This window comes from Babylonia areolata, chromosome 26 (genome assembly GCF_041734735.1).
Source record: "Babylonia areolata isolate BAREFJ2019XMU chromosome 26, ASM4173473v1, whole genome shotgun sequence".
In the NCBI taxonomy this organism is placed as follows: Eukaryota; Metazoa; Mollusca; class Gastropoda; order Neogastropoda; family Buccinidae; genus Babylonia; species Babylonia areolata.
Window position 1 is genome coordinate 34,661,242 of NC_134901.1, and position 21,704 is coordinate 34,682,945.

A 21,704-nucleotide genomic window follows, 5' to 3' on the forward strand; every position below is an offset into this window, starting at 1 on the left:
TCGTTGAAATTATATTTCTGAATCTTGGTTTAAGACACGTTTGGAATAATCAGTCAACATTCAATATTCACAGACTTAGCCACGTTATAATGAATAACCTGAACTAGAATATGGATATGTTTTATCATAGTTCTGGAAAATTAATAAATCTAAACTACTATTTCATAACAAAATTACCCATGAATACAGAACCGAACCTTATTCAGTGCGTGAAGGATATCTTAATTATAATTAAAAAAAATTATCATTGTGCAAATTAAGAATATCCCGTCATGATTTAGCAATAGAAAAAGGCCGATATTTCAACATCCCAAAAGAAAGGAGACTATGTTCACAATGTCAAACAATAGAGGATGAATATCATTTCTTAGATGACTGCAAATTATACTGACAAAGAAATTAGATTAGAATTGTGTGTGGTTTCATGTAACTTTAAATGCATGTCTTATAAATTTTGTTCAGGTTTAATTGACATTAAAATTGATTCTGATTCTGATTCACACACACACACACACACACACACACACACACGCACGTGCTCACAGTTAGATGCATTTTCCCTCATCAGTAGTGGTATTTCTTTTTTCCCCTTCTTATCTCTGATTTCGGTAAAACTTATAAGAAGTTTATGCCAAAAAACGAACGGAAGCACGTGTTTACCGGAACATTCTGTGGTTATTGTTAACATTTCTCCTTGTTCCGGTAAATAGATCCATCTTATGTCGAACGGAAGTTGCATGAAAATGCGACCATGCCGGCTGGCAGTATGTATATGATCGTTCGTTCCCGTCGTTCTCACTAACTGCCACGAGTTGCTCTCAACAGGATGGTAATTTTTTTTGTTAATCCAATTTTAATGTTACCCGACTAGCTGCCCACTATACTGAATGACTGTGAATGTGATTTGAATCTGTGCAGGGCTCTAAATTGTGCTATGTTCTTTTGTCATCTGGGTACGACCGACCTCGTCATTTCACATCACCACCAAATCCACATGGGTTCAGTTTGTCAGTTTGTGAAGTTTGTGTCTGTGTACGCACGGTTTTAATCCTCGACTTTTCGTGGAGAGCAGATATCCAGAGAGCGTGAGGTAATCTTCCCAATTAGCGAAACTCAATACGTTATTAATATTAGGGTGTTTGATTAATTTCTTAATGGTGTTACAATCTTCCCCAAAGGGGACTTCCCTAACAAAGGAAATGGACATTTGGCAGAATGGCGGTCATCATTAATTTGTGTGGTCTTCAAAACTGACAAAGATAAAAAGACATTTTCATCTGCAGTAATAAACTGACACAGTCCTGATTTTTTTATTTTTTTTATTTTTTTTAAATTGAATATAATGTTTTAAAACAAGTTGGAAATGTAATGAAGTATGATAGGGGTCATATTAACTTTTTCTTCACTTAACCTAGGTCAGTGGAAAACTGACATGCCAGGATCTGAAGATGGATTATGAACAGCTGTATCCACATTTCTTCCCTCCACTCATTTATGTCAATGGTGGAGTGAATGTCTATGCTTTGTTGTGAACATTCATTGTCTTATTATGGGAACAAATTGGATGTTGCCAGAATGTTTCCATTGTAAAAATGTATGCCAGAGTGTATACTGTATGTATGTGGAATTTGACAACTTAACTCAAAACAGTTGAATTGCATATTGTTATAATAAAAATGTCCACTTTTAGAATTTTATTTTATGCCTATCCTTTAATTGTGATTATTATTGCACATGTATGACTGTGTAAAATTCATTTGTGCAATCACAGTTTCAAACGTTTATAATTTTAATTGTTTTGGCTGACTTGTATTTCATTATTGAGCAAATTAGTAAACAGAAAATTGAAACATATAAATGATATCATGTTAAAAAAAAGGAAATGAATAGTCTGTACCTAAAGTGTGTACCATAGATGCTGGTGGAATATACCCCATGGGGACAAGTTATCTAATTTTGAATGCCTGTTCTCAAAACAACTAAACATTTTCTGGGAATTTCTAGTCCTGCACTAATGCTATTAAAAGGAAACCTATGACTCAGTTCCAAAACTGAAAACAGCTGGAATTTCTTCAAAGTCTGCAAACTGGATCTTTTTGAATCTGAGACATTTCAGTGTTTGCTGGTTGAACCTCACATATGATTAATCTTACTTAATCAATTTGATTTCAACGACTCCATGCTAAGTACAGCGATTGCAGTACTTTTGTGTACAACACTTGGTTACTGAGTTCTGTGTTTACAGTTCCTACCTTCAGACTGAACTCAGATTTGAAAATGCTTTTTCATTTTTGTTTCAGAGCCAGTTGGGACGGAAGATGGAGTTCGCCTTCATTGACATCGCGGGTACACATGGCGAAGGAAGAGAAGCACTCCTGAAATTGATCAAGAAAATAGGGTGCACGTATTACGAGAGTGGAGTAAGAACACTTAACTGCCAGCCAAATGGCCAGGAGCATGACACAAAACCCAAAACAGACGACATATGTTCTGAGAAACATTCATCGAACAGTCCATCAGAGCATCACTCAGAGAAAGCTCAAAAGACATTGAATGCCAATGGGCCTTTAGAGGATCTCTCAGAGAAGGCTCAAAAGCCGCTGAATGTTCACGCTCCAGTGTTCATGCCTAAGGCCCAGGGGATTAATTCTTTTCCCAAAATGGATGCACGGTAAGCTTGATACAAATAATAGACTTGATATTATCATATTCGATATTGTGTTTTGTATCTAATGTCACAGACATGCATACAGATCTCTATCAGTATGTGTACATGCACGCACATGCATGCATGCATCCCCTAATTGCTTGCATTTATGATCTTTGTTCTCCGAAACCACAATTGCACTGATTGATAATTTTATAATATTCAGTCAAGTAAAACTTGGGGAAGGATGGTGGGGTATGCAAAATCCTGTACCCGAAGCAGTGTAGCGCTCTCTGAAATAATTATATTCAGCTTAGAATTTATAGTCTGACGTGTTGCTCACATGAATCCATGGAAAATGGCTCTGAATTCATAATGATCAACTTCTCTTTGTGCTGCATTCGAGGAGTTCATTGGTCTCTTGGGGTGACTTGTACCAGGGAGGTGTTCTTGGTCTGTTTAACATCTAATTTAGTTACAGTAGATACAGTAAACTTTAAAGCCATTGGTCACTTGATGAATAACATATTTATGTCCTATGTGTACTTTCACTGTGTTTCAGAGAACTAGATTTTATTTCTTCATGAGTTCCATCTCATGTAAAGTTGATGTGTGGCTCTGTGGAGTTCTTTATGCTCTCTCTCTCTGGTTCCTTTTTTTTTTTTCATCTTTTTTCTCGGTACACAATCATCACATTGTTTTGTGCCATTTAATTTGTTCATGCATTGTTTGTTTTAGGCCTCCCAAGCCTGCAGCAATGAACTTTGCCAGTTTATTTAAAAGCAACGGCAATGGAAACACTCAGAGTCAGGGGCAGAGAGCTGAAGATTTCTCTGCTAACACTCAAAAGGCAAAAAGACCTACTGAAAAAGATGGAGAGAAGCTGCGCGTTGCACTTGCAGTCCAAAGTAAGCTATTTACTTATTCATAATTTGTCTGTGTATGTGTATATATTATGTGTGTCTGTGCATGATGCCTGGGAGTGAGGGTTGCACCTGTACATGTGTGTGTACATGACAGTTCATTTAACTCTCTCCAGACAATGGGCCCTTGTCAAGGCCCTACTATCAACTGTTTACATGTTTCACTTTCAAAGGAACCAAATCGTTGGTTTAATAAAGTTTTGAATTACCAGCCACTGTGGCAAAGTGGTTAGTGTCACGGACTGATGGCTGGGAGGATGCGGGTTCAAATCCCAGCGGAGGTGGGTTTTTCAGCCCATGGCCGGCTTCTACCTAGAGTTGAGTGTGCTGTGGGCTTAAATGGGGAGACTGGGACTACAGTCGAGTGTCATCCACTTCACGGATGCATCTTTGGGTGTGTTGCTCTAATTACCTGACTAACACTGCAAGTATCTGTATCTCTCAGGCCTGGTTAATGCCGGGATGATATTATGACAGGAAGCGTAGAGTACAGCCTTGTCACGCAGTCCCAAACCGAAATGGACCTCCATAGCAACATCGTCATTGTCCTCCTCCTCCTCCATCATCATCAGTATTAAGTCTTAAGATTTTTTTTTACTGACCCATACAAATGGGCTGTCTGTGGTGAAAGTCAGGAGGATGAACTGGCAGTGCTGAGTTAAACTACAAGCATTTATTATTTTTATATGCACGTAAATTGATAGGACTTCTGGTCTTTATCACTAATTAATATAAAGTAATGTCAGATTTGTGTTTTACTTTTAGTGTGAGAAAGACAGACGATCTGTGTGGTAAGAGAGATTATATATATATTATATATATATAATTATTATGTTCATAAATATGTGAATATGATCCAAAGCATAAAAGATGATTTTAGAATTATGTCAAGGAAATTTCACTTTGATTTGTAACTGTAAGATTATTGTCTTCCGCTGAATCAGTGAATGGCACATGAATGTGACATTGATGTCAAGTTAAAAAAAAGGTACTCAGTTCCAATAATTCTTGTGCGCTGTTACTTCAGTAATTGAAGGTGTTCATAACTTCCAGTCTTTAGAGTCTGCTTTTAGCATTCCAAACAATTTCTTTTTAAAAGCTTATTTTTGAGAAACACAGAAGCACATGCATGATAGATATTTATTCACTAACCCTGTCTTTGTATGTAACTTCATATTGCCATGTAAAAAATGACAAAACATTGCTCTTAGTTTTACTTAACAAGCCTTTGGATATTGTAAAAAAAACACACAAAAAAACCCCCCAAAACCCAAACAATAAAAAAAAAAATTTTTTTTATTAAAAAATTAACACACACACACACAAAAACCCGACCCTATTTCATTAACTTTAAAGTCTAACCTGCAGTTTGAAGCACTACCAAAACTATATGCTCACAAGAAATACAGTAAATAACAAACATGTGGTTTTGCCCAGAACTTCACAAAAATATTAGTCATTTAGTGTGTCTGAGCGCTTGTCCGAAATCCTGTGAGCTTGACCCTGTCCCGTCTTCTTTGTTGGTTGAATGTATTGATGTTCTATTGCCACATATTACTCATGTCATCAATTCTTCCTTACTGTCTGGTTGTTTCCCTGAAAGCTTCAAACCTGCTGTTGTACGTCCACTCATCAAGAAACCATCTTTGGATCATAATTGTTTGAAAAATTATCGACCTGTCTCTAATCTGTCATTTTTATCAATAGTGAATGATTTGCTTTCGGGATTTGATGAGGATAAGATATCTGTTCTCGCTCTCTTAGATTTGTCAGCAGCTTTTGACACTATCGACCACTCTATCCTCTTGAACAGACTTAAAACTTCCTTTGGTATTCGTGACACTGCACTAGCATGGATCACATCTGACCTGTCAGATCATACACAGAAAGTGTGTGTAAATGGTAGATACTCTAGAGTATCTGCCTTGAAATATGGTGTCCCACAAGGGTCCGTCCTAGGTCCTGTTCTTTTCGTGCTGTATACGGCTCCTGTGTCGGATGTCATCAGTCATCATGTGATGTCGCATGAGAGCTTTGCTGATGACACACAACTTTATCAGTCAGCTTCCATAGCTGAATTTGATGCACTGGTGACTCAAACACAGGAGTGCATTGCTGGCCTGAAGGACTGGATGACTCTCAACAAGCTGCAATTAAATGATGATAAGACTGAATTTATGATAACCTGTCCAAAGAAGTTTCGTCAACATCCTTCCTTTCCTGACTCTGTTCTGATCAGTAGCACACCTGTTTCACTTTCTCCCTCTGTTCGCGGTCTTGGTGTAATCCTGGACCAGTCTCTTTCCTTCCAACAGCACATTTCGAATATCTATAAAGTTGCCTATTTGGAACTGCGTAGAATCAGCTCTATCCGCCACTATCTCTCAACCGATGCAACCAAGACACTTGTATGCTCTCTGGTTCTCTCAAGATTGGATTACTGCAACTCTCTTTTGGCCGGCCTTCCCAAATATCTGTTAGACAGACTCCAACGAATTCAGAATAACGCTGCCAGACTCATTTGCAGAGCTTCTAAATTTGACCATGTTTCTCCTCTCCTTCAGTCTCTCCACTGGTTGCCTGTTTCTGATCGAATAGACTATAAGCTATCCACTCTGACCTTTTCTGCAGTCAACGGATCTGGCCCCAAGTATCTTTCTGAATTCATCCATATCTATACCGCGTCTCGCCAGCTCCGTTCTTCCTCTGATACTCGACTTCTCAGGATACCTCACGTCAGAAGTAAGACCTATGGACACAGATCGTTTTCTTTTCAATCGCCAAAGACGTGGAACAAGCTCCCTGATAACCTCCGTCATTCTGATTCCCTCGCATCTTTTAAATCTCGTCTCAAAACTCACCTTTTCCCTCAGCAATAAGTTCAATTGTGGCAGGCCCACTTCCTTTTCGTTAGGTGTGCTTGACTATGTGTGTATACATATGTATGTGTACATAACTATATGCATGTATATGAATGTGTATTGTGTGTGCGTGTGTTTATGTAAGTTTGTGCCTGCCTATGTGTGCTTATGTGTTAGGGTAGCTGTTAGGTACACATGTATGTTAAAATGTATGTAGTGTGTGTGTGTGTGCGTGCGTGTGTGTGTGTGTGTGGTCACATTTTGGTGTGTGTATGTAACATAGATATAATGTTTTATGTTAACAAAGGCGTTTTTGTAAAGCACCTAGAGCAGATTTCTGGATAGTGTGCTATATAAGTATTCATTATAATGATTATTATTTTGACCTTTAAAAGATTGGGGGGGGGGAGGGGGGTTCTTTTTATTTTTATTTTTTTTATTTTATTTTTTTTTACCTTATTACAGACAAAATCCTTAGAAAAAAAATATTTATGGAGTGTTCAACTCACATGAGCCATAAGATCAGTGTTTTCATTATCTAAAGAAAACAACATTTTAAGTGTAGGCATATTTTAGCCAAGTTATCCTTTCACAATTATTTTATGAAATTTAAAATGAATAATGTCTTTGATTAATTAGAATCTAACAGCATTGAAAACTTGCAGATAATGAATTATCATAACATTAATTTTGTAAGATTACTAAAAGTTTCAGTCAAGTTACAGAAGGCTTTACCTCCATTTTTTGTTTGTTTTTTGTTTTAAAAGGAAGTTTTGTAACTGCGTTATACAGTTTGAAATCATGAATACAAGTTTGAATATTGACAGTCTGAAAGTAGTGATATGATTTGTAAAAGAGGACGGTGAACTTAACAAAAAAGGATTTTGCATTTAGATCTAATTCAATCTGTTGACAGGTTTCCTGTCGAGGCAAGTGGACTCTTGTGTGAAGCTGCCACAACCTAAGGGAATGAAGAACTCTGGAACTCTCTGCTATTTACTTTGCGTATCCTTACCTGCTTGTCATCATCATGTGGCTAATTTTACTGGGACTTATCCATATTGTTGTTGTGTCTGCCTATTTCTGATGACAGTATGCTAAATTGATTATTTTATCATTTTGGTCTACATTGGTCTGATTTTGGCTGTGTTTTTGTTTCTGTAACTCACTAAATGCTGACAGGGATTTGCGTTTCTTTAATCTGTTCAATCATCTGCATAGTCATGGACAAGAAGAAGATGGAGGTACAAAACTTGACCTAGAGGATGAGGACAAAAAAGGAAAAGAAAAGATGCCCACCCTTAAGATACCAGGTGCCAGCTGATTCTGGGTCCCTCACTGGGTAGCATGCATGTCAGTCACACTTAAAGAGCCTACCTCTCTCCAAAGCTGTCAGCATGTATTTCACACCAACTGTTATTATTAAATATTTGATATGAAATGCGTTTTTTTTCTGTTTGTAAATGTTTTTTATTTGGGCTTCTGCACCTAAACCCCAGTTTTTAAGTTTTTCTTCATTTTTTTTTTTTTTATTCAGCAGTTCGTCAGTATACTTTATAATATCAACAAAAATCTAATTACTCGGAAAAATAAAGGATCCTGTTCACACACAAAGAAAAGAACAGCCTAATCTGCAAACTTATCTGTGAGAAGATGACTTCAACACTCTCCAGGAGATTAGTTTTAGTGCTTGGCATGATCCACAGGGATACCTAAAATATTTGTCTTATTTATTTTCCGTGTCATATGTTTAATGGTACATATATTTGCAAGGTCCTGTTTCAGGTCAGCAGTCTCTGTCTCTCAGTTCACGTGGAGTCTGCCCAAAGACCTCCTTCTGTACTAAATCTTTACATCTGTTACCTAAGTTTTACTTCAGAATGTTTTAAAAAGCCCTGGCTTTTGTCTCCTCATCTGCATTGTTTTGTGTAGAGAAAGTGTATGGGTACAGGTGTGTTGTGTGTTTGATGACTGTATTTCAGGTCCAGTCAGAAGTGACTTCCCTCCTTCACACACGTACACACACACACCTCTGGCACTGCTGTCAAGGGTCTAGGAATTGGGACAGTGGGCTGTTTGTTTTCAACTACTACAGTCATGTCTGTCCTTGCAACGTGGTAGTACTTGTAGTATGTGTGTTGGTTTTCTTGATGTGCATGATCCTTGACAGATGTGTAGGTCTTGCAAAGTATGTTTGGTATCCAGGAGTTCGTCAGCTTCATGACGACGTTGAGCAGGTCCTTGGAGGGCCACAATTTGGATGTGCTGGAGGAGCAGGCTCCCTTTTGTGGAGGGATGTGAGTATTCTGTGTGTGTGTGTGTGTGTGTGTAGTAACAGTATGTGTATGTGTGTGTGTGTGTCAATCAGAATCAGAATCAGAATCAATTTTTATGTCAGTTAAACCTTAACAAGGTTTATAAGCATATAACCATGTGTTTGTTCAATATTGTCCATGTGCTCTGTGTGGCTTGTTCAGGATGAAAGAGGCTATGCCAGTCTTGAATAAAAGCTTATTTGTGTTTGCACATTTCTTCTGTCTTTGCTGCTGTGTGCACATGTCAAATAATTGGTATAAGGATGGGCCTAGTGCTTCCTTTTTTGAGGAAGTGTCTGGGTTTGTTCCATTGTACTTTTTATTTACCTGTGTGCTAGCTGAATCGTTAGCATAAGCAGCACTAACTTGAAGTTGTGTACCTTGTGAATGGAGAGAGTTACCACTCTTTACTATTTGTTTATCATTTCATCTCCTGGCCTCATTATTTGTTTATGTTAATTTCCAGTTGAAAAACCGCAAAGGCAACCATGTATTTGTTCTGTATTGTTCATGTGTTCTGTGGGCTTGTTCAGGATTAAAGAGGCTATGCCAGTCTTGAATAAAAGCTTATTTGTGTTTGTACATTTCTTCTGTCTTTGCTGCTGTGTGCACATGTCAAATTATCAGTATTAGGACAGGCCCGGCACTTCCTTTTGTACCTTTTATTTACTTGTGTGCTAGCTGAATTGGTAGCGTAAGCAGCACTGACTTAAGTTGTGTACCTTGTGAATGGAGAGAGTTACCACTCTTTACTATTTGTTTATAAGACACACATGCAAAGTTACATGTACCACACACAAAAAAACAAACAAAATCATCTTTCTTAGTCGAAAATGAGCATGAAAGATGTGTAAGGAGAAATGTATGTTTTGTATACAGTTGTGGGAGTAACAGAGCATTTTAGGCTGAAACTCCGGCCTCGCTCTTGTGTGTGTGTGTGTGTGTGTGTGTGTGTGCGTGACAGCGTGTGTGTGTGTCTGCCTTTCTGTCTGTCACTGTATGTGTGTGCAAGCTTGCATTTGTTTTGATTTTTATCCTCCTGTGGCATGTATTTATGCGAGAGAGAAGAGAAAAGGCTGTAACTCTAACATCCTGAAGAACAACCAAAAGAGATGTCATTCTTGTTTATATTGTTAATGTAACAACATTGACTGGTAAAGAAAGACCTGATCCATTTGAACATAGCGTCACTACTTCTGTTTGTCTGAACTTTCACAGTGTGAGACTTTGGAGAGATTACATCAGGCGCCCTTCAGAAGAACGTAAGTACCAAAGTTTTGTTTTTTGCATGGTTAGGTTACACACACACACACACACACACACACATATATATATATGTATATATATATGTATATATATACATGATTATTTCAATTCTTCACACAAATCAGAGTGTAATTTATGTTATTATAAGGTCATGTGTGCATATCTTCCATATATTGTGATATACAAGCCAAAGAAGGGTATTGGTATTGGAAAGGGAGGGGGGGTTGGGGGGGGGGGTGGTCACAATGATGGGGTTGGGGGGAAGACAGTAAGAAAAGCCTGCATATCAACATTCTGTGAAATTTTCAGATGGGTTGCTGGGGAGGGATAAAAAGAGAACAGCAGTTGTTTTGCACCCTCCCCTCAGAGTGAACTTTGGTGTGAGCTGTTTTTTGATCAGTGGAGTTGAAAGCATTCACAATGTGGAGACTGGCAGTTTCTTACAATTATACTGATCATGTATGCTCTGTTGATAGCAGAGAAAATTTAATATAAGATAATTAGTTATTAATTTTGTTTGTTTGTTTGTTTCTTGTGTGTGTGTGTGTGTGTGTGTTTAACTTTTAAGTGAATTGAGAATTTCAGGCATGAGCTTTTCAGAGTTTTCCAGAATACACCTTGGTCTAAAATGAGCATGAAAGATGTGGAAGTAGAAATGTGTGTTCTGTGTACAGTTGTGGGGGTAACATAGCATTTTAGGCTGAAAGTCAACCCTAGCCTCGCTCTTGAGAATGGAACATTTGCACTAGTTCTCTTGAAATTCTGCTAGTTTAAGGGGCTCCTAGATGAATGGGAATTTTATGCATTCAGTTCAAAAGCGTTACACTTTCACCCTTACCTGGTTGTGTGTACACATATTAATGCAGTCTTGCAATCGCAGGCATACAGACACCTTGTCTTATTGAGACGTAATTAGCATCTATGTCTGTACAGTGAAATACAGTGGTTGAACATTGGTGCTCTTTTTTTTATTTTAGTTTACTCCTTAAAGGAGCAAGAGATGTTAAGTGGTAAAAATTTACATTCAGATTCTTCTTGGATATAAATTTCATGTGATTTGCATGTGATGACAAAAGTGGCCTGCATGTCTAATGTAATTTAAAAACATGGGAAAAAAGAAAGAAATATTTTAGAATTAGTTGGGTTTCACCCCACATTATTTTTATTTTAGTGGTTCTGTCTGTTGATAAAACCATCGCCCCTGTTTTTGTTTTGGAACAGAGCCTTTCCTGGATGATGTGTACATCGTCAGACATTTGCCGAAACTGAACAACAACGCCATTAAGGTAAGTAGTATTTTTGATAAATGATTTGTGTGCTGATCCTTCTGCAGTTGAATAATTGTGATTTTATATGATTTGGGAAAGTTGACACTCACCCAATGCTTGCATGTCTTTCTACCTCTCTGTTGCTAGTCTATTTCAGTGTATGTCTGTTTTAAAGCCATGGGAATATGATTTGAATGAAACAGTTTGTCCAGCTGGCATAGGCAGTATACTGCCACCAGCTTCTTTTCTCTGCCTTTGACATGACAGACTTAGTGAAAAATGAAAAACATACTGGTCAGCAGGAACTTGAAATACTCACCCATCCAGTTGTCTGGGACAACTGAACCTTCTGGCAGACTAGTGGAATTGTTCTCTCCACTTGCATGTTGTGCAACCAGTTTTGGACTCTCAGTGAAAGGGTGACTGAGCAATTCCCTCTTTCCTTTTCATTAAAGCACCCCTACACCCTCCTACCCATGTGCCTATGAATAGGATGTGTCAGCATGGAAATGATAGATCAACTCCCTTTACTTCTCTCTGTCAGGTGGGCCTGTCATTGTGCATTTTTTTATCAACTTTACCTTAGGCTCAGTTAAGCCTTTCACTTCTCAGCATGGATAATATCTGGTCTTAAGGGAAACTGCATCGTCAACAGTCCAGCCGGTCATGCAAGTTAACATTGAACATATGCTAAATATGATTATGTTCTCCATTCATTTTCCTTCAAGAGACATACTTTTACATATATTTGAAAGTTTTTACATTATTTGTTTCTTTGTTTGTTTTTCCTCTTTTTTCTTTTTAAGAGGTTCTTGATATTTTTGCAAAAATGATAAATATTTTTAGAAGTGAAAGGGTTTAGACCAGTCAGCAACATGTTGCTGTTGAAGTTTTGGTTTTACAGCCCTGGAAATTATGCACCTTTGTAATCAACAAATAATTCATTGGAAACTAGTGTGACCAAGAGACAAAGAAAAGAATGGTAATCATGTAGCAGAAGCCTTGAATGGCTGTTGTACATTGTCTGATAAAGAGAGTTTTGGAATATACAACTGGTAGAGACTTGTATTCACTCTCTCTTTACTTAGGGAGGGCAAGCAGAAATTTTGGGTTGACAAGTAAAAAGAAGTACATTATTTTTCATCTACTAGTCCCAAGGACAACAGAAAGTATTATGTGAATTTCTAGCCCATGGCAGGTATAACCATCTAACTTCCTCATGTCATCTTTTTTCTTTCTTTTTTTTTTTTCAGGCCGACCGTCAAGGGGATGCGACCGAATTTTTTCACGCGTTTGTGACCAGAGTTCAAGATGAACTAAAGTTATTTAAAGGTGGTGAGACATGTGTAAATTACAGTATTAGTTTGATATGTGGACATTTTTTTCTTTTAAAGATGACGAGTTTTGTAGAAAATGTTATTTTATTAGGTCTTATTGAGAGATATGGAGAAAGTGCATGTGCATGTGTGCACCTTAAGTGTTGTAATGATTAGAAAGTTGATTTACAGCAGACACAAATTAGTATTACTTGTGAGCCATGGAGACTTTGCCTCAGTTGTTTGGCCTGTTTCAGAATGTTTAGTTGGAAATTTGTAGACAGACTGTTGTATTCATTTTGAGAGTTTGTATCCAGACTCTGTTCAAGGATATTTAGCATTTTGTTTTAAAATTATCGTAAAGTTTGGTCTATTGAGCGCACTGGTATATAAGCTGCACCCACTAAATTTTGGAAAAAAATGAATTTTATACATACATAAGCTGCACTGGCTTATAAGCCGCACTTATTTCCGGTACCGGAACACATACAAATACTACAGAAAAGCTGTCAATACTGTAGGTTATGAAATAAACACAAGTGGGAACAACACAAAGAAAAGCAAGCGAAAATACTGCTAGTGCCACACACACAAAAAATGTAAAAAATAAAAAAATAAACACAACGAAAATAAGATCCATAATTTAGGGATAGTCACATTTATTGAACGTCATCCTGCTCACTGAATCCACTGAAATCTTCGTCTTCAGTGTCTGAGTTGAAGAGAACCAGCACAGCTTCCTCCACCATCTTGTCACTGACTTCAGCCTTGCTTTCACTTCATGAACATGAATGCAAAGTGGAGGTCGCTGCTGGTTCGCCGCTTGCACTGTCGTCTGCTAGGTTGATCGCCTTCAATTTGAAGGCTGCATCATAGGCATTACGTCACGTTTTCGGCATGATGAGGGTGTACGCTTGAGCAGAGTAGAACTGAATGCTGATCTGAAGGCTTTAATGTGTGGGGATTTGATTTATAAAATGTGAACAGTTAGCACACTATCCTGAAGCTCATCCAAAAATTCATGGACAGAAATCATGATTTTGGTGAGTTGAAGGGCAGCTAAGAATAGACGAGAACGTGACACTCTCGGGATCGTTAAAATCCTCAAATAAACTGCATCATTGTATAAGCCGCAGAGGTTGAAGCTGGAGTAAAAAGTCGCAGCTTATAGACCGAACTTTACAGTAGTTGAAGTTTAGGGATATTTATATGTGCATTTTTGTTTGTTTCCAGACAAACAACAGGTCACCAATGGCCCCATTGACTACTTTGTAAGTATTGTTGTGGTTGTATGATAAATCTCTGCTCTACTGCCTTATTCACTGAAGGCTCCCTGTGCTGTATTTCTGTCTCACCTGCCTTTCAGTTTGCAGTCCAAGATCCCAAGAGCCATGTTCTGCCACAGATATGACAGAAATGTTTTATTTAGTTACGTGTGGACTTAGGCAGTGCTGTGTGTGTGTGTGTACACGCATGTGTGTGAGTGTGTGTGTGTGTGTGTTGCAGGTTGTAGTATGGATGTGTCTGGTTTTGTGTGAAACGAAGAGGGATGCACAGTCTGAAAAAGATTTACAGTTCTTGTTTTCAGTGGCATTACCTACATGCTGCTCAACTGGAATCCTTCCTACATGGCTACATCCTGTTGTATCACTCCCTGTGCTTTTTGTCATCAAAGTTAGATCGCCGTTCGAGCCACGCACCAGAGCAGATCCCAGTCTGTCTCTTTATGGTGCTGCTCACTGATCCTGCTCTGATTGAAAACACAGGACATCTCAGATTGATTCTGCTGATGATGACAGCAGTGACTTGTTTATGGTGCCTGGCCGCCAGCTTGGCTGACCAACAACAATTTCTGTCGACCTCAAAGACTTGGACACAAACTCACTACAGTGATGGGGGAAAATTGAGGTCACCACGAGAGCAGGGCATGGAGAGCCACAATGTAGAGGATGACAAATCTGAGACAAATGACAGATGTAGAGAAAGACAAATAAGACAAATGTAGAGCATGACGACTGTATATTAAGACATGTAGAAAATAAGCCAAATGAGAAAGATGAAGAGTAAGACAAGTATAAAGTAAGACAAATGTAAAGACAAATAAGGCAGATGAAGAGTAAGAAAAATGAAGAAAGAAAGGCAAATGCAGGACATGGGTGGATGACACTTGCCATTGTGGTCCCGATCTTTGATTTGAACCCACTGCGATGGGTCAGTGGCTGAATGGTTAAAGCACTGGATTCTCACCCCAGTTTCCTGAAACTGTTCCCATTTTTCTCATCTCCCAGGTCAACATATGTGAAGACCTGCTAGTGCCTGAACCCCCTTCATGTGTATACACATGCAGAAGATCAAATTAAAAATCCTGTTGTCCATGTTGGTGTTCAGTGGGTTCTGGAAACAAGAATGTACCCAGCATGCGCTGTGACAGGTAGATGGCTGCCTTTATGGCAGGGTAAAAATGGTCATACACATTAAAGCCCACTTGTACATGCAAGCTTCGGTGCAACTCTTCCATCTGAGTGTGGAAATCCGTTTAGAGATTTTCATAAAAAATGGAGCGTGTTTTTTGACCAAAAATAAAAGCCAGTGGTCCGTTCAAAATCGTTTGCTGATGACCTGGCAAAAATGAAAATGGAAGTACTCTTTTGAGAGTGTTGGTCTATGTTCTTTGTTTGAAAACCCTGTACTATAGTGAAAAGACCTTGAGAAGAGAGTGATTTGTCAGAGCACCAAAAGCAAAGTCACAGGTTTCCTTTCCATGGACTGAAGTTGAGGCCAGCTTTTGTCGAAATGACAGATCATGACAGGGGGCGATCTGTACATGGCACATGTTGATACCTCCGTGAAAAGCAAATACCACCCCCCCCCCCCCCCCCCCACACACATGCACAACTACTAACTACTACACACACTCTACTAAACATCAAATCATGCATTCATTCACACTCTACTGAATAGTCTTTCTATGTTCTGGAGATCAATATTCTTCAACGAAGCGGAGAGGCTTCTTCTTGCGTCCTTCACTTCGTCTCGGCATTGGAGTTGAAGGTGGACTGGAGTCTGGTCTCCGACTCGAACATGTTGTAAGCAGTTGGTGTTGAGCTTGAGCTGAAGGCAGTGGATCAGTTTGGCTTGAAGTTCCTGGTGTTGGCTCATCCGGTACAAAGACATCTTCATGATCACGTTCATGATGGAAGACTGTGATCTTCTGAATGTCCTTCCTGTTCTGACGCAGTTCACCTTGTGGAGTGTCAATCCTGTATGACCGCCCACTGTTATCAGCTGGACCAATAACCTTGCCCTTGACATTCCATTTCTTGTTGACATTCTTGATCAGCACAGTTGTGCCAGGTGTCAATTCTGGTAGTGGCCGTGCACCACGTCTGTGGTCAAAGTTGTTCTTGTATTGCTGCTTTGCCACAGCATCATGGGCACGGACCTCTCTGTCTTCCACCTTCACTGGTTGCAGCTTGTGGGACATCACCAGGATCTTTGTACGTAACTGATGTCCCATCAACGTGACAGATGGACTGATTCCAGTGAGGTGTCACTCTATAGTTCAGCATTGCGATGTCTGGATCTTTCTGTCCCGTCATCTTCTTCACTGTCTGCACAGCACGCTCGGCTTCCCCATTGGCTTGTGGGAAGTATGGGCTGCTTGTGTGGTGTCTGAAACCGTAGTTTTTGGCAAAGTCGGCAAATTCTCGTGATGTGAACTGGGGGCCATTGTCCGACACGAGTTCTTCCGGGATTCCATGATCAGCAAACACTTGCTTGAACTTCTGAATCAGAGTTGCACTGTTCATGGAGTACAAGTGTTTCACTTCAGTCCAGCGAGAGTAGTAGTCAACAATGACCAGAAAGTCTTTGCTTTTGAATTTGAAAATATCAGCCTCCAACTTCTCCCATGGTCTGCCTGGAAGCTCAGTAGGTTTCAGTGGCTCAGAACGTTGTGCAGAATAGTTCTGTCAGCAGGTCATGCAATTTTCAACAGTGCGACTCAGGTCTCGACCAATACCTAGCCACCAAACAGTTTGTTTCGCATTGTCTCTGCATTTAGTCAGTCCCTGGTGACTCTCATGTAATTTCTCAAGGATCTCTTTCCTCTGACTCTGTGGTACAACAAGTCTGTCTTGATACACCAGCAGTCCATCAGACACTGACAGATCAGACTGGTTAGCCTGGTAACCACTGAGAGGTGCTGGTACTTGGTCTGGCCATCCTTGGTGTATACTATGACCTTTTGAAGGTCTTGATCACGAGCTGTTGCCTCATGTAGTGACTGTAGTCGAGTGTCATTCATTGGTCTCGAAGACTCAAGCAAGTTCATGAAAACTTCAACCTCTGCTGAATCTGTGTTGTCCTGCTCATCATGTTGCAGAGGACTTTGTGACAGAGTATCAGCTATGATGAGCTCTTTCTCTGGCACATGGTGTACGTCAGCATTAAAACACATCATGCGAATTAACATTCGCTGACATCTTGGAGGGCACTGCTCCAGATCTTTGCTCTTGATGAGAGGAACCAGTGGCTTATGATCCGTCAGAAGCTCAAATGCCTCAAGTCCCACCAGGTACTTTTCAAATTTCTTGCCTGCCCAGACAGATCCCAAACACTCTTTTTCTGTCTGTCCATATCACTGCTCTGCTGCTGTGAGAGTGCATGAAGCAAAGGCGATTGGATGCTGTTGACCCTTGTCATCTGTCTGGAGAAGTGTTGCTCCGAGTCCGTAACTACTAGCATCTGCGCTCACTGTAGTTGGTCGGTCAGATCTGTAAAAGGCCAAAGAAGGAAGATCTGCGATCTTCTCTTTCACAGCTTTGAAAGCTTTTTCCTGATGAGGACCCCAATGCCAGTGTGCATCCTTCTGCAGCAGATCTTTCATGGGCTTGAGTATGGCAGACAAACCCTCTGTGAAGCGCCCCAGGTAGTTGATTATACCCAGTATACGCCGCAGATCACCAACATTCTTGGGAGCGCTCAGCTTGGTTATAGCTTCAACTTTTTGTGGATCAGGTTGAATTCCACTATCACTGATCACGTGACCAAAGAACGTAACCTTTCCCTGCATGATGTGACACTTGGTTTTGTTCATTTTCAAACCAGATTCCTTGATCGCATTCATGACTTGGGATATTTGCTGGTCATGCTCTTCAGCTGTTGCCCCATGCACAAGAATGTCATCAATGATGATCTCACATCCTTCTAGATGACCTAGCGTTTCTTCCATCTTGCATTGAAACTCATCAGATCCAACATTGATGCCCATGGCTAGTCTGTTCATGCAATTACGTCCAAAGGGTGTAATGAACGTGGTGAGCAACTTGCTTTCTTTGTTTAGAGGTACTTGAAAATACCCTCCAGAAACATCCAGTGTTGAGAACACTTTAGAGCCTGCTAGCTTTGGTGCAATGTCTTCAAGGTTAGGTACCATAAGGTGTGGTCTTTTCACACTCCTATTCAGTTTCTTGAAGTCGACGCAAATTCTGATGCCGCCATTCTTCTTTTTGACTGGCACAACTGGAGCACCCCAGTTAGTTGGTGTTGTCACTCTCTCTATGATGCCGTTTTTCTCCATCCTGTCAAGTTCCTGCTTCACCTTGTCACAGATAGGAAAGGGAATGCGTCGAGCAGTAGTAACACAGTACAGTTTGGCATCATCTCAAAGCACAAGTTTGACAGGTGTTTTCATTAGCCTTGTATTGCCATAGACTTCTTCATCCTTGACCTCATTTAGTCGTTTGACTAGTCCCATTGACTCACACTCTGCCCTGCTGAGCAAGTTACTGCCTGCGGACTGAGGTACCACTAGAATCTGGAAAGTGAACTCATTGCTGTTGTGTGTAACTTCTGCAGTGAACTCACCTAATCTTTTCCCTTTTCCACCAGGTGATTTCAAGTATGCGATGGATGAAGGGTGAAGTCTGGGTCAATTTGGTAATTTCTTGTACTCCGCCTCTTTCATGATTGTGACATCAGCTCCAGTGTCTATTTTAAAGACTGTGATGTAGCCTTCTCCACACACATCTAGTTCAACTGACCATGCTTCAGTGTGTCTGACAGTTGTTGAATCCAGCCAGTACATGTCCGCCTCCACTTCTCGGACTGAGCCTGGCTTATTCATGGTGCAGCATCTGCTAAAATGGTTCTCGCACTGGCATGTTCTACACTTTTGACCCTTAGCTGGGCATGGCTTGTCAGTGTGTACATACTCGCAGTGTGTACATGCATCCCTTGGTCTTCCTGCAGTCACATATTCATCAGACTGGTGCCTAGAGCCTTTTCTGCACTGTGGAATTCTGTTTTCATGGTCACGACCTCGACCACGGCCATGATGATAAATGTGCACCTCGTTGACATTAGCCTCACCACTAGCTGCTTCACGTTGCTCCTGCATTTGTTGCTTAATCATCTCATGTTGTCTCGCAGCTTCTGTGGCACAGTCAAGTGTGAGATTAGGTGTAAGCTGAAGCTTTTCTTTCACTCGCTGATCACGCAAACCAATGACTAGCCTGTCTCTCACCTGATCATCTGGATCCTGATAGTCACAGTTCAAGACCAGTGCCTGCAATGTGCGGACAAACTCTTCAACACTCTCAGAAGATGACTGTGTTCTGGAATTGAATGAACTTCTGTCATGGATGATGTTTCTCTTTGGTACGAAGTACTTAGTGAACTTTTTCACCAAACAGTCAAAGTCTGTGTCTGATTCAGGAGGATCCGCTTCAGCACTGAACTTGAGATTTCTCAGAATCTTCACGGCTTCTCTAGTGCCCATAGCATTAAGAAGAGAATCTCTCTGGATATCTCTGTCTTCCTCATGAAGTTTAGTTGCCCTTCTAAACCGCTGGAAATCTTCTATCCAATCCTCCCACTCGCTGGGCTTGAAGGAAAATTTTGGTGGTGGATCGTATCAGATTGCCATTCTCGTTGTTCAGTATCATCCAAGTTTCAGTATCTGACACTTTCTCAAGCTAGATCGTACACATCTGACACACTTGTGACACCATCTCACTCTGCCTGTTGGCGCTTGTAATGAAACCAATCATTCCAAGACTAGAAACACAGCCTAAACACAGTAACAGATTGGGAGAGACACATTCGTAAGTCCGACTGTTGATTCTGTTGTCAAGCAACTAACTGAAGGAAGGGAAGCTACTCCTGAACCAGTACGTCATTCTCTACAGCGGTCGCTTCCCTTTTCACAGCCTATGAACAAAGAAGAAGACAAGCATGGCACACTTATCTCTGGGAAGAATCCAGCAGCAGATTGGATTTAAAAAATACTTCCCAGTGATATGCCTGGCTGGATGTGTTCTTGTCTGCTTAGATGAAGCCCGGGTGTGTCTGTGTTGGTGAAGCAGAAGGGAGCAGAGGTGTGTTAAATGCTGAGAGAACAGTGAGAGCATGGGAACTGATTAGGAAAACAGCGTTAACAGCAACAAAATCAACACATACGTGCACAAAAAGAAAAACCCTACACCAAATGAAAAAAAAAGAAGAAAAAAGTAAAAAAGAGTAGGGTGATGAAAGGGGAAAAAAAAGAATGCAAGAGACCATCTCAAAACGTGCATTGCTAGTTGGGTGTAACACAGTGAGGGTGTGAATAAAACAGATAGATGTAAAAGAGGGCAAGAGCATTCAGTAGTATGTATTCCACTTCAGACCTATGCTGCTTGGTGCTTACTGTCAACAACAGCTGTCAGTTTAGTATGGATACAGTAAGGAAGCAGTACTAGTAGGGAAGCATTACTAGTTTAGTATGGATACAGTAAGGAAGCAGTACTAGTAGGGAAGCATTACTAGTTTAGTATGGATACAGTAAGGAAGCAGTACTAGGAGGGAAGCATTACTAGTTTAGTATGGATACAGTAAGGAGTACTAATAGGGAAGCATTACTTACTAGTTTAGTATGGATACAGTAAGGAGTACTAGTAGGGAAGCATTACTTACTAGTTTAGTATGGATACAGTAAGGAAGCAGTAGTGACTAACTGTACCCACCCGGCCCCCCCCCTACAGTTGTCAGTCTAGTGTGGGTATTTGTATTTGTTTTTTGTTGTTGTTTTTTATCACAACAGATTTCTCTGTGTGAAATTTGGGCTGCTCTTCCCAGGGAGAGCGTGTTGCTACACTACAGCGTCACCCGGGTTTTTAAATTTTTTCCTGCGTGCAGTTTTTTTAATTTGTTTTTCCTATCGAAGTGGATTTTTCTACAGGATTTTGCCAGGAACAACCTTTTTGTTTCCGTGGGTTCTTTTACGTGCGCTAAGTGCATGCTGCACACGGGACCTCGGTTTATCGTCTCCAGACCACCACTCAAGGTCTAGTGGAGGGGGAGAAAATATCGGCGACTGAGCCGTGATTCGAACCAGCACGCTCAGATTCTCTTGCTTCCTAAGCGAACGCATTACCTATGGGCCATCACTCCACATATCGAGTGGAGAACAAACACATAATGGCCTGTTGCAGGCTGAGAATGGGCAGGAAGAGGAGAAGGAAGAGGGAGGTTGGCAGCAGGTGAAAGTGGGCCGCAGGGCAGGGCGTCGACAGGTAAATACGCACGTTTGGTTGCGCACATTTTCATTGTTTGCATTCATCCACAATTTTGAATTCCTGTTTGGTGTCATATACTGTACCATGTCAAACTGATGTAAACTGGGCCTATCGGTTTGCTCTGCTTGGCCAGATTTCGCGCAGCTAATTGTGAAAAGACAACCCGTCTTTGCCCTGTCCGCTCTTAGCCAATCAAACGCCTCTAAAAGCTACAGGCACTGAATCGTTCCTTTGGCCAAGGCTCTCAACACCATCTTGTCAGGTTTATGCTCTGTCTCATATTACACTTTTTTTTGGCTATTAAACATGTTCATTTGGCCTTACTTTGCTGCATGCGGCTTGATTTTATTGTATTCTTAGCTTTTGTGTACTCGATTTGACTCTGCCCCCTCAGGTCGTACCTTTTTCTCTACCTCTTAGGTAGGGTCACAGGATGGCTGGCACCACTTGTGGTTTCCCCCATTCTACCTGTACTGGGGCGCACCTATGGTGCACGCTGGGTTGCCGGGAGGACCAGGGGCCAACCCTTGTCCTCTCCCCCCCGGATCCA

At 40.5% G+C, this 21,704-nt stretch overlaps 1 protein-coding gene across 1 annotated transcript in view; it reads left to right on the forward strand.

The window, feature by feature from the left end:
• Positions 1 to 770: 770 nt before the first annotated feature.
• LOC143300597 (ubiquitin carboxyl-terminal hydrolase 10-A-like) overlaps positions 771 to 21,704 on the forward strand; it is a 37,012-nt gene continuing 16,078 nt past the window's right edge. Inside the window, exons 1-10 of the mRNA XM_076614374.1 lie at positions 771 to 829; positions 2,301 to 2,671; positions 3,386 to 3,555; positions 7,348 to 7,436; positions 8,610 to 8,728; positions 9,965 to 10,008; positions 11,234 to 11,298; positions 12,534 to 12,612; positions 13,830 to 13,867; positions 21,071 to 21,151. Coding sequence (XP_076470489.1) covers positions 827 to 829; positions 2,301 to 2,671; positions 3,386 to 3,555; positions 7,348 to 7,436; positions 8,610 to 8,728; positions 9,965 to 10,008; positions 11,234 to 11,298; positions 12,534 to 12,612; positions 13,830 to 13,867; positions 21,071 to 21,151 — 1,059 coding nt within the window. The 5' untranslated portion in view covers positions 771 to 826. The remainder of the gene's footprint in view (positions 830 to 2,300; positions 2,672 to 3,385; positions 3,556 to 7,347; positions 7,437 to 8,609; positions 8,729 to 9,964; positions 10,009 to 11,233; positions 11,299 to 12,533; positions 12,613 to 13,829; positions 13,868 to 21,070; positions 21,152 to 21,704) is intronic.